Here is a 13857-nt window from a genome sequence, read left to right as displayed (position 1 = left end):
TGCATTCATTATTTGGTTCACTCCTGTTCAAAGATTGAAAAAGGCCTCTCATACTGATTCTGTACACGGGCCACACTATTGAAGCAAGAGTTGTTGAAGGGCAGCTGAATAGATATGAGAAATGACAGCATACAATTTAAACAGTTTGAGAACTGTTTTGGGTTGGACAAGCTGCTTTGGGCTAAGTCGTAAGATGTTGAGTATGAATTATTGCTTCCTGTTAAAAAATATCTGCATATTCTTCAATTTTGGGAGGATTTATTAGGCACATACATAGATTTAGTAGAGCCTACCTGTTAATGCACTTCTTTAACGCAGTAACGCAATCAATTTTTCGGAGGATGTAGGGGGCTCAGTTTTAAGGCGAGAGTGAAGATACTGGTATCATATGAAACTACAAAAACTAAAGAAACCATTGGTATCAACCATGTCATACCGGCTCACAAAGGAGGTTAAATAATACTCCAAAGTTGCGCTTTATTTTGGCGAAGAAATACTAGCATGGCCATTTTCAAAAGGGTCCCTTGACCTCTGACTTAAAGTTATGTGAATGTAAATGGGTCCTATGGGTACCCACGAGTCTCCCCTTTACAGACAAGCCCACTTTATGATAATCACATGCAGTTTTGGGGCAAGTCATAGTCAAGTCAGCACACTGACAGCTGTTGGGCTTGACTTTACCATGATTTGAGCATATTTTATGCTAAATGCAGTACCTGTGAGGGTTTCTGGACAATATTTGTCATTGTTTTGTGTTGTTAATTGATTTCCAATAATAAATATATACACACTTTTGCATAAAGCAAGCATATTTTTCCACTCCCATGTTGACAAGAGTATTAAATACTTGACAATTCTCCCTTTAAGGTACATTTTGTACAGATAAAAAATGTGCGATTAATTTGCGTTCTACTGATATTACTGACACGGTGTCAGAGAGGAGTTGACATAAGTGGTAATTGTTGAGGCCATGGTTAGTGCTGATGTATTGGACTGCATTACATTGTACAGTGGTTGCTATTTTTCAAGTCAATACATTGATTTACTACAGTCAGCTTTGTACTGTAGTGAATGAATGGATCACACATTTTGTTCAGTGTTATTTAGGCTACTATTTCAGTAGGTGAATTGGTGAAGTTTTTAAAGCTGACATGGATTCACTCTTCTAATCCCAATGAACGTTCAGGACGTTTCTGCGTGTAATGCATGCAAATCTACTTTCAGGCCATTTCCCCCACATTCATTACAATGAGAATATGTTTCTACAGAATATGTTTGTGTATCATGCAAAGCACATACTCTGGTTGGCTTGATATCTGCTCAATGTTTGGGATACAAGTGCATAATCATGTTTGCATAATCCTCTGGAACAGCCGCAATGTGGGAAGCTATATGTTTGTGTTATGATGCACATTTTCCTTTTGATGGTTCACATATGGAGAGAATGCCAGGCTAAAGTCCTTCACACCTCCAGTATGACATCTAACTTTAATTGAAGGAGTCTCTGCCTGTTGCTGCACCCAATTCGACTGTTATCAGGCCATTACATAGGCGTTATCGGTCGCTATAAGCACTATAGATGTGGGTCATTAGGGGCTGTTCATTGATTCAAATATTGAATTCCAATTAATCTCATGATTGCCCATGATTGGGAAGTTATGTCATGAAACTGAAATGAAAACACTATGCGGTATGAAAAAAAGTTCAATTTAGAATGGAAAGTGAAAGAAGATGAAACATCTATAATGGAAAATGATCAACATAACAACTTGGATTGAAAATATGTAAAACCACAAATTGAAAATATCAGACGGGAAAGGGGAAAAGGAAACCTGGACATTGAGCTGCAAAACATACAACATATTAGATTTCTCTATCTTCTCACTTTTGCATTTGTCTTTTTATGCAGGTTGTAAACAAAGTCACCTCTCCTGCTGTTCTCTGCCACTGTTTGCATCTGCTTTTTCCACATCACCTTCTTCTCTGTCATCTTTTCTATGATTCTTTTAACAAACCAAAACGTTTGGGACAATTTGAATTTGACAATTTGAACTTTTGACATCAAAATGTAATCTCTAACCTCTCTTTTTCTCTTTCCCATTGAACTTAATAATTTATTTAGTGCTACTTTACTACTCTGTCTCATCTTTCTCTGCACCACCTCCAGTGTGCCTTTTTAATAACCCAGCCCTAATTGTCATTTTTCCTGCTTCTCTAACTTCGTCCTCTCGTCCTCCTCTCTTCTGTATTTGTGTCAACTGCAGGTGTTGGGAGTTAAGTGCTGGCAACATTAAGTGGATCTACCAGGTTCCCATCCTGACAGCCATTGGGGTAAGAGTGTGAAATACAGAGTGTGCTATAACTATGTGTGATTGTAGCTTGAGAAGTTGCTTCGAAGTTCTTACTGAGGCTTAAGTAAGAATGAACTCCTTTTGAACGGGGACAGTCATCCCAAATTGGAGACCTTTTTGTGTATGCATGTCCGACTGAGGGTATAAATCCAAATAATAGTTTTCTCAGCTTGTGACAACATAAATCTTCGTATAAACTTCCCTTCCGGGTCCCTTCTTTTGCTGTATTCCAAGCAAGAGTTCAAGTACGTAGTGTGTAAAAATGCATGTCCAAATTAACAAGCAGTAACTATCAAAAAACAGCCCTCTGTCTATGACGTGCATGAACTTATAATTGCTTATAATAGTAAGCTCAACAAAAACACTATTATAATTTCATAAAAGGCCTGCCACTCTGATTAATAGTTATTGTTATTAATCATTATCACAGCAGATACACACATATACTTTTTGTAATCATTATGAATTCACAGCATGGTGCAGCATTTTGTTACAACAGGTGAAAGTCTATCGTTTAATCGTGATGATAATTTGTAATATTCTTTTAATTGCATTAATGATTTGAATTATATTTAATTGTATATAATTAATGTAAGTAGCTGAGTCGCGTTATTCTCCTTTCAATTACTCAGCAGTCAGCTTTCATGTCTTGCAGGGATTTTGTACCAGTGTCCAACAAGTTGTTTCACAATTGTTAAATGGTTACAAACTGTTTCCTGCTTGTTGACCTTCTTGTTTGCATTCAACATACTGAAGCCTCATGGAGGAGTGGTGAAACACGGTTGGACGGGTCACACAAACACAGGACTTTCACTCAGGAGTCAACGTAGAGGTTTTACTCTAGTTTTGTTACGTACTTTCCGTACTGTAACTAACGTAGTTATTTTACGTAACAAACATAAAGTTTGCCCCTCTGGCTAAACTTCTCTGGCATAAACTAATATTCATCAGTTTTTACTGAGTCATTAGTTTGTTTGCCCCTGCTTGAATTTTTCTTTCTCTTAGTTCTCTCCACTTCTCTCTCCTTCTCACTGAAGGCCCTTTCAGACACAACGTGACAGCGGCACCACTGCGCTCTGAAACCTGTTATTTCCAATGGCTTGCGCCACGCCACAATGGCTTTTCGCTGTGTCGAGCAAAGCCCGACTTTGGCTGCAGCACACTGTGATGTGCAGCGAGTGTGTCTGGAGCAGCTCTCATCTGCCAGGAAAAGACATTTGGTGAAGCACTATTGTCGTCCGGGTGGAAACAGTATCAGGCTTATATACGCTGTACAGTGCCAGAAACAGGTTGAGATAACGAAAAGGAAAAAAAAAAAGGTGTGAAAATTTGGAGAAAAAGGTGAGAAGCATGATCCCAGGAGAGGTCAATGAAAAACAGGGGGTCACCTGGGAAAATTGAGAGGGTTGGCAAGTATGGAAGTGCTTTGTAGAGTTGCATCAAGTAATTAAGTAAAATATTTAATATGCAGAAAATACTCTTTGTCTTCTCATCTCTCTCTTTATCTTCCTATAATTCAAATTCAAATAAGCTCTATGGCACAAAGCATCAGTATCTGTTGCCAATGCAAATCATGCAAATCAATGGGGATTAACAACCCCCTCTCTCTCTGTCTTTTACTCTCAATACGACGCACAACTCTTTTATGTGCTGAGGATTCTTTTGGCATTAGAGCATGCCATAAAAGCATAAACTAAGGAAAGAGAAGATAGAGACAGAAGTGTTTTGTTTATGCAGTCTCCTGCTGTGTTGACAACAGAATGAATTAACTATCGAAAATGTATACCAATTTGTTGAAAGACATGTTCTGCCTTGAGCCTGCTGTTTGAGTTAAGTTGCTGCCAAGCTGTGATTGGAAAAAATCTCCTGCAGATTCTAATGAGACAGCATTGCTTTATCAGGACTAACGCACTGCTGGCTGTCACAGATTCTCTTGAAGACACACAAAGTGTCAGAAATCAGAAAAAAGACTACTTACTATGTTTGAGATTCGATTCAACAATCTTCATGTTGTGAATTACTTACAATTAATTCTAACATATTTTGAGCCCTCTTCACTTCAGGAAAGTTATTATTTCTGTGTCCTTGTAAAATATTTGTGAGAAATTGGCTTCTAATAACTGAAAGAGTTGTAATATCTTATCTTGTTTAACAACTAAGGAGTTAAGCAAAGATTGTTTTAAAGTTTGTCTGTCAAAGTTAACATGATAATAATGCATAATTTCTTTAACGCATTAACACAAATCGATCTTTCGGAAGTTGTAGCGGGCTCAGTTTTTGTACCAACCATGTCACACTAGCTTGTCGTGAAGGAGGCTAAATAACGCTCCAAACTGTCATGGCCATTTTCAAAGGGGACCCTTGACCTCTGACCTCCCTGCTTGAGTTTGCCATGTTATTATTTGAGCACATTTTTTATGCTAAATGCAATATTTGAGAGAATTTCTGGACAATATTTATCATTTTTTTTGTGTTGTGAATTGATTTACAATAATAAAGATATACATACGTTTGCATAAAGCAGCATATTTGCCCACTAGCATGTTGATAAGAGTTTAAATACTTGACAAATCCGCCTTTAAGGTACATTTTGAACAGATAAAAAATGCAATTAATCACGATTAACTATTTCACTCTGCTAGATACTGTAGCTTGATATTTATAACCAGGAGATGATTGGAAATGCTCCAAACTAGATATAACCCTATCTTATTCACGAGTCAACAACATGGAAATCTACAGATTTTAGCTTTAATAATATGTTTTTTTTTATTATTTAATTTGATCAAATTGCAGTAATGTGTTTTGTATGTAAGTATACTGTACATGTTTGGATCCAACCTGTAGATGTTCTTTAATCAATGCATGGTATAAAGCCAGTCATTAACAATTCAAAATTATTTATTTTCCCAATATATCAACTATAGTAACAGGAACTGACAACATTTACATGTACTGCATAAATTAAGAGCTTTCCATCTCTGTTCTTCTGTTTCAGCTCAACTTCATCTTGTTTGTGAACATCGTTCGGGTGTTGGCCACTAAAATCCGTGAGACAAACGCAGGGAGATATGACACCAGGAAACAGTACAGGTTCGTACTCAACTGACTGTATCTGTAAAACCAGCGGCCCAATTTATATCCAGGGTTGGAGTTTGACGTAAATTGTGTGCTGCAGAATTGTGTGCAAAATTTTGTGTGTTGATGTTAAGTAATAAGTGATTGGAAAGGTGACAGAATGGAGGTTTAAATTGTTGAGGCCAAGCGGAGTAAGCAGAATATGTCCTTGCCAGATGAAGTTATTGTTAGCCCACTGAAAGAAGAGCAAAGGAAGAGATTTAGCTGTTCAGCGAAGACCAAGAACTTTCATAAACAGCCAAAAGTTTTTTATAGTGGCAATGCAATGCACGCACACACACACACACACACGCACACGCACACGCACACGCACACGCACACGCACACACACACACACACACACACACACACACAGACATAATGTGTTCTAGCATTTTCACATCTGCAATTATCACTATTCTCCTCCCCTGCTGGGGCGGGCATCAATGTGTCCGATAAATACATTATAATTACAGAGTATTTTCAGGATATTGAATGCTGCAAGCGAGGTTGCTTTGTGTGGGTGAGCTGTCTGTCAGAAAAGATGATAGTGATCGGGTGCAGTAGACTGGAAGCCACGCTGGAAGATGAATGTAAACCGAATATAGCACATTTCGTAGATAGAAACATTAAGGCGAAGTCAGAGTACCCCAAAAAAAGGAAATACAGAGAGAGGAAGCAGTTGAGGGATAATAGCTGGCACATAATTCTTTTGAAAAAATGTGAAAGTGAATAGAACTTGTGTCAGAGGAACGGAGAGAGAAACACAATTGTGGATCAGAGGAGTCTAAAAGTTAATCCTGAAGGTTAATCACAAAAAAAATTGCAAGCGATTTAAAGGGAGAGGGGAAACACCAAATGAAAACAGGCCTAAAAGGAAGGCTCCCTACACTCAATATATCTTGAAAAGACTAAAACACTACTGCCCAGCAGCTGACTAGAACATAAATGAAACAAAAGAACCAGCGAAGGCACGCAGACCTAACCCACTCTAAGAGACTCCAGCTCTGAGAAGAAGTCCCACGGATAGGTTCACGTGGTACTTCTGCAGATTCACACACCCATACAGATAAAGCAAAAACAGGACTCTCACTACTTCTGACAAAGAGACAATGAGTCAGCACCTGAGCACTGATACCAGGGGTAGATTTAGGCTTCAACCACCTGATCCTCATCACGGACAATTACGCTCCACAGCTGCCTCTCCTCAGAGATAATTAACCCAACATGCCCGCTGAGTGGAAAGTGACCCTCACAACTTGCAAAGACTGAGTCGATGTTGATGTTTGTTATTAAAACTTTTCATATATCATTGCTTACATTATTGTAAATATTCCATTTAATTTTTCAATTACAAAGATATATAGTTGTATGGTTACTTAAGCGTGTATGACCATTTCTCTTATTAAATGCCAAACCATACCTGATGAATAATAATCAGGAGCCTTCAACCTGTTTATCATGGATGTTGTGGAAGCAATTTAAATAATGTGATTGCTAAAAAAAAAAAAAAAAGAGTAGTGAAACTGACTGCAAATTGCATCTCGGATTGCATTACATTACCCCTATTTACAGGCGGAACCGTGTTTATTCTATATTTTCACATTTTCAGCAGCTGTTTGACCTCCTGTTTGTTGGGGCAAGCATTTTATTTTTCAGCCCGTAAATCATAATAACCATGAATATGCATCCTATAATTAATTTTCATTTTGCATTATTAAAATGTATGCAGATTTTTAGCATTGTGGCCTAGCTAGTTAGGCTTTGAATGAACTGACAACATCTGTTATGCTCATAGTAAATTGAAATGGACATGCATGGGCAACAGAGTATTACCGTTGGAGACAGATCAGTTGCCTCTCCCTGACAAAGGTAACAGCCTGCTGAGAAATACAGCGATCACGTCTGTTCAGTGACTGGAGGCAGTATGGTAAATGCATGCATATACTCTCCTTTCGTTCATGATAAAGAGAGAGGTTGTAAAGAGGATGGTCAGCCTCCTTCAGGGAATTTTCTTTGCCGGGAGTTGTCATTAACATTTTCCTGGACTTTACACAGGACTGCTTCAATTCCCAGTAGAGTTTGGATGGATGCAACAAAAAGCTAAAAAGCACTTTATTTCATTCCAGGATGGATCATTACATGAAGACAAGAAGCTAAAGACTTCACCCAAACTGTGTAATAGATATATTAGGGCTTTCAATTGGTTAAAATATTTAATTTGGGATTGATTGCACATTTTTAATCTGTTCAAAATGTACCTCAAAGAGAGATTTGTCAAGTATTTAATACTCTTAATGACATGGGAGTGGGCAAATATGCTGCTTTATGCAAATGTATGAATATATTTATAATTGGAAATCAATTAAAAACACAAAACAGTGAAAAATATTGTCCAGAAACCTTCACAGGTACTGCATTTAGCATAAAAATATGCTCAAATCATTACATGGCAAACCCAAGCCCAACAGGCAACAACTAGTCGATATCTGAATTCTTTCTGGGGACAAACTGCAAAAACACTGCTTTTCCAATCAGGAATCTGTCTCTTCTGTCGGGTTGATTGCGTGCCTCGAGCTGCTGCTGCTAGATACAATCCTCATGGTCTCCATAAATTAAAAGGAGGAGAAGAAGAACCCTGCATTACATTCTCAGGAGGGACGTCTGAGTTTTACCTGCCCTTGTTTGACACTGAGATTGGTTTGGACACGAGAGAGACGGACTGTATGCTGATGCTCTTAAATCAGACAGCTAGGATGAGATGAAGTTTAGCATTGTGTGTTTGTAATGCTCATCTGTTTCAGATATTGCTTGAAAGGATCACTGTGCACATATAACACACCTGTTACCTCCTCTAGTGTGTAAATACCACTGAGCAACTCCGGGGTCTCAAAAGTGAAGCCAATGCTGAAGTGCCTTAAACTTGCATTCTTTCTAACAGCCAGCAGGGGGCGACTCCTCTGGTTGCAAAAAGAAGTCAGATTGTATAGAAGCCTATGAGAAAATGAGTCAAATAGACCATAAAATGCTGAACTCAAGGCTTCCTCAAACCAATGGGTGACGTCACGGTGACTACGTCCACTTCTTATATACAGTCTATGGTAAATACTGTATGACTGAGGTCCGCAGTGATTGGCTTGTTAGAAAACTAATGAAAATATTTATTTCTTGTCTGTCAGGGCTGCAAGATATTTCACAACAAGAACCTAAAGCACACACAGCACAACAAAATGCTCTATAGGATTATAATGAATTTTCAAAACTACTCAAAGCTTTATGGACGCCTCAACTAAAATATGTATGTCTCCGCCAGGAAATAGTCCCTGGAGAAAAAAGTTATTTTACAGAACAAATCTAAACATCTGTCACTTTTTGATTTAGATGTGTAAATTAGCCGACTGGATTCTGACTGAAGTCAGCAAAATACCAAAAAGGTGTTATACGTTTTGGAATAGAGACCCAGAGTTAGTTTGCAGGATTTATAATGCAGGTTTCCCCTGAACACTAAGCATAAACAACAAGCTGAAAAAAAGTCCTGCACTTCAGTGCAGTCTATAGAGCTGAGCAAGCAGAGCAAATTCTCTTAGAGATGAATATTCCCTCAAGGACAACTGTGAAAGGAATGTGAGCTCGGCAACAAAAAAGCATCACTGATCTCCGTATCTCGGGTGTCAGAAGCAATTAACCTGGTAACCATGAAACTAATTTGCTAATAATTTATCTCCCTACACACTAAACATGGTTGCTTTATTCTTGTTTAATGTGAAACTCAAATTGTTTTCAGTGTTTTTTTGTTTTGCATTCACACATGAAGCTGACCAAGTTCAAGTTTTGCAAAGTTGTGCCATGATACAGTATGTCACTTCGGCAGGTTGTTCTCTGACAAATAAATACCTCCTATACCTCCTATAAATACCTAATAAATCCTTATCAAACTGCAAATTTTCCAACCACATACATATCAAACCTATATTACAGCCAGTATTATTAGTCAAGTGTTGTTGATGTATATGTTGGCAGATAGATAGATAGATAGATATTAAGTAAATATACACATCAACACTATATATATATATACACATACACAATATAAAGAATGTTAGAAACCACTATAAATATACCAACTAACATATCAAATATAAACATGTAAGAGCTTGTCTGTGCTCTGTATACATATTTACGTGTGTGTGTGTGTGTGTGTGTGTGTGTGTGTGTGTGTGTCAATAGGAAACTGGCGAAGTCCACCCTTGTGTTGGTGCTGGTGTTTGGGATCCACTACATCATCTTTGTTGGGATGCCTCATACATTTGAGGGACCGAGCTGGGAGATCCGCATGTACTGTGAGCTCTTCTTCAACTCCTTTCAGGTACGCCCTTCTCTTCTGCAGTTACATACATAACTCACTATTTGTACAACAAGCGCTCACACAAGCATGAGCCAACTCAAGGTTGATTCTCACATTCACAGATCAGTTCAGGCTTTTTACTGTTGTCGCTGACTCGTGCACATTAAGTGTCCGCATAGTAACTCAGTCCAACTCCTACCACCACCATCTCATTGTATTTTCATTCAAAGGTTCGTATGATATCTTACGAAAAGTTATTTCTAATTTTTCGTGCATTTTCCTCAGAATGCCCAGCATCAGTTTCCGCTCCAGTGATTTCAAAATAAACTTCCATCTTCACAGGAAACAACTTGGTTAGGTTCAGGCAACAAAGCTACTTAGTTAGGTTTAGGAAAAGATCCTGAATATGTATGAATAATAGGGCTGTCAAAGTTGACACGATAATAACGCATTAACACAAATGAATTTTACTGCCACTCATTTCTTTAACGCGTGAACGCAACTTGCGATTTTTAATTAACATCTTAAAAATCCGACGGGCCACCGTTTTCAAAGGGGTCCCTTGACCTCTGACCTCAAGATATGTGAATGAAAATGGGTTTTATGGGTACCGACGGATCTCCCCTTTACAGACATGCCCACTTTATGATAATCACATGCAGTTTGGGGTAAGTCATAGTCAAGTCAGCACACTGACACACTGACAGCTGTTGTTGCCTGTTGGGCTGCAGTTTGCCATGTTATGATTTGAGCATATTCGTTTATGCTAAATGCAGTACCTGTGAGGGATTCTAGACAATATTTGTCATTGTCTTGTGTTGTTAATTGATTTCCAATAATAAATATATACATATATTTGCATTAAGTAAGCATATTTGCCGGCAACGTCCATCAGGGCAAGCAGATTGAGCAGGGGTCTGTCACATAGAGAGCTGGAAGTGAAACCGACCAAAACAGCCATCTTTACACCGGTTATCTTCCAGGAAAAATGGAGTCACTATTTATGGCTAATGGACAAAAACATGACAAGTACTTAAGAGCACAGAGAGGTGTCTTCACAAACAGGAAGTATGACTCATGTTGACGATGTTTACTTTGTTAATGCAAGAGTCTGTAAAAATCACATAAGTTCATGTACCTGTGTTCTTAGACGCCAGTCTGAAGATTTATCTTATTAATGAATGCACCCAAAATGCGTCAGCGATGCAGAAGCTTATTCCTTAAATTAGAGACTGCAGATGGAGCGCACATAATTCTTGGTGAAATCTGACGGGTATTTAATTAACCAAACGAGATGGAACTTAAATCACAGTAATTTTATTTTCGATGTGTATTTAGATGTTTGCTAGTTTAAATAAGTTATATCAAAGTGAAAGAAGCCAATTTAACACACACATGACAGGGTTTTGTGGTGTTGGAGAGATCTCTGCGTGTGTGCATCAGCCAACTGAAGCCAAAAAATTACTCTGTGTGTTTGCATTCGTGATGGTGACGCAACAAAAGCACCATTTAATGTCAAAATTGCACTGCGCCACCCGATGTGCCAAAAAAAAAAACCCGCTCAGCTGCATCAATCCACCCACCTGAGCATGGGGAGCTTTGCCTGAAGCCATATTATTACCAAACAATTGCAAAAACATGGGATGTCCCTGATGAAAATGGCCTTGCACCTGTGTGTAAATTACAGATCATACGTCTGTTATCATCATCAAACATAGATCTTGACCCCCAGACGCTTAAGGGTGTTTTTGCTCACATTTTATAAATCAATACAGAAGTCCTGCACCATTAAACAGCACACTCATGGCTAGAAGTAGATAGAACTAGAAAATAAAAAACAAACAAACAAGGAAATCTATGTATAAAACATTTTTCCTAGTGCCCCCAAGTGTTAACAATATTCTGAAAAAAAAAGGACTCCGCTTGCTATTCATATTTACTACTTACATTTCATTACATTTGTCCATTGCGTTTCTAAAAACACTTTGATTTCAATATATTTCATAGATTATAATTTACAGTCTTTTCTTTTTAATATGTACATATTCATAACAGTCATACAGTCACAAATACATCTTTACATGTACATAATCATCCAGTCCATGTATATCCATTCAGTATTTAATTCTTTGCACTATTTGTATAGTTTACAACTAACAGAACACTTGAGTTATATATAAATGTTTTATTTCTTATCTTAATGTTGGTCATTGGTGCTTTTTATATATATTTATATAATATTTATCTGTACACTTATTTTTTCACAACTTGTGTACATCACAATCCAGTCTTTTTTTTTTTTTTTTACTTTTATTTGTCCAGCTTTGTCCTTGTTCCTTGCTGTTATATCTATTTCAGTGTACATTGAGAGAGACGCCAAAAAAAGAAAAACGAGGACCCACAACGGTGTCCTGTGAGACAATGTACTTTGGGAGGCTGGTGCTCCTGCTATCTTTGCATGTTTATGCAAGCAGAAAAGATATCTAGTCAAAAAGAACCAAGTACATGATGGAACCAAGGCTCTATAGTATATTAAACAAGTATTGAAATGATGACAAACAACAAGGACCAAGGTTACTAAAAGACATTCACAAAGATGTTAATAGTGATGAAAATCCAAAGTCACATGCTACTTTTCACTCCATCACAGCCAAATTAAGGGGCTATAACGAGCCCGACTCTGCTCTCAGCAGTATTTGGTTTATCTGAAATCTTTTACCCAACAGATGAGAACCGCATGTGCCTTCATGAACAGATTATAATTAACGCACCCACTCACATATGTTCACAAAGATGCTCAGACTGCGACTGATAAATGTTAGATCAGAGTGTTCCTTTCTTGTACATACAATATGACTTTGGTTTGACTTTGAATTTGGTTGTTTTGTTTATTTCAAATGGTGCCAGAACATTCAAGAATAAATGTGATTTTCTGACCAGTCGGGGTCTTAAATGAGAGTTGAATAGCAATTGTTAGGATGAATCAGCGTACACTGTGCTGATTTAGACTTCTGTGGTCGCCGCTCACCAGCAAAGACATAAACAAAAACACACATACATGGGCACACACCTGCATTTTCCCATAACCCATCATTTTCAAAGACACTGTGTCCCTCCCTTAAACTTCGTATCGTGGTGGGAAGCAGGAACACAGAGTGAAACAGGTCGGAACAGCAACAGCCATTACTATTTCTGTCTTTCTTTTCATAAGATAAACACTGCTGTATTTGAGGCCAAGAGATAGTTGGTGATCTGGAACATCCTTATCATCTTCTTTTGATGATAGATAGTGGTTTGTGTTGAAGTCAGATAAGGATGACATGTAATCTGTGTGTGCCGTTTGTTCTCTTTTGCTCCCACTGAAATCTCGGCTCACAACTTGTATCTCAATCTCTTTCATTTCAGGGTTTCTTTGTGTCCATTATCTATTGCTTCTGCAACGGAGAGGTGAGTGGATTGTTTTCTCCAAATGCCACTGATCACACAGAACACACCAACACTAAGCAATTTAAAAGAAAAAAAAACGTACAAAACCTTTAGTTTGGTTTCAAATTAATCATAGCCGCTGAAAAGGGGTATAATTACTCCAGTGGCACACATCGTAGAGGGTTTGGCTGAAGAAATAACAAAAGTGACAATTGAAATGTGATAAAAAGAGCTCTCATGATATCAGTCATTCTCTCCCTCTGTCTCCCTCCACTATCTCATACACTTTGTACTCAGCACTCTCAATTGGCAATAGATATAGCTTTTTCTGCCAGTTTTATCTTCACAAAACCCCCTGTGTTTATGCCTTTTCTCTCTTGCCTTTTGTGATCCACATTATATCTTGTGCAGCACTCTTTTCATCCTCCAGGACCTCTTGGAGTTAATGCAATTCAAGCAACTCAAAATCAAACAGACGAGTTTTATTTTCTGTTGAATCTGAGTTCAATAAAGCATCGTTTCTTTATAAACACTGGACCAAATGACTCATGTAATGTGAAAGGGTCTCAGCCAACACTTTGAATGAACACCTTACTCTGCAGCTACGCATATTTGAGC

At 38.0% G+C, this 13857-nt stretch overlaps 1 protein-coding gene across 1 annotated transcript in view; it reads left to right on the top strand.

Moving 5' to 3' along the window:
* The window catches only part of pth2ra (parathyroid hormone 2 receptor a), a 47857-nt gene that overhangs the window by 32376 nt on the left and 1624 nt on the right, over positions 1 to 13857 (top strand). Inside the window, 4 exon segments of the mRNA XM_037790971.1 lie at positions 2265 to 2331; positions 5350 to 5444; positions 9696 to 9834; positions 13219 to 13260. Coding sequence (XP_037646899.1) covers positions 2265 to 2331; positions 5350 to 5444; positions 9696 to 9834; positions 13219 to 13260 — 343 coding nt within the window.

Source organism: Sebastes umbrosus, chromosome 13 (assembly GCF_015220745.1).
Source record: "Sebastes umbrosus isolate fSebUmb1 chromosome 13, fSebUmb1.pri, whole genome shotgun sequence".
In the NCBI taxonomy this organism is placed as follows: domain Eukaryota; kingdom Metazoa; phylum Chordata; class Actinopteri; order Perciformes; family Sebastidae; genus Sebastes; species Sebastes umbrosus.
The sequence above is the reverse complement of the archived record's forward strand: the minus strand, read 5'-3'. Positions and strand labels throughout refer to the sequence as shown.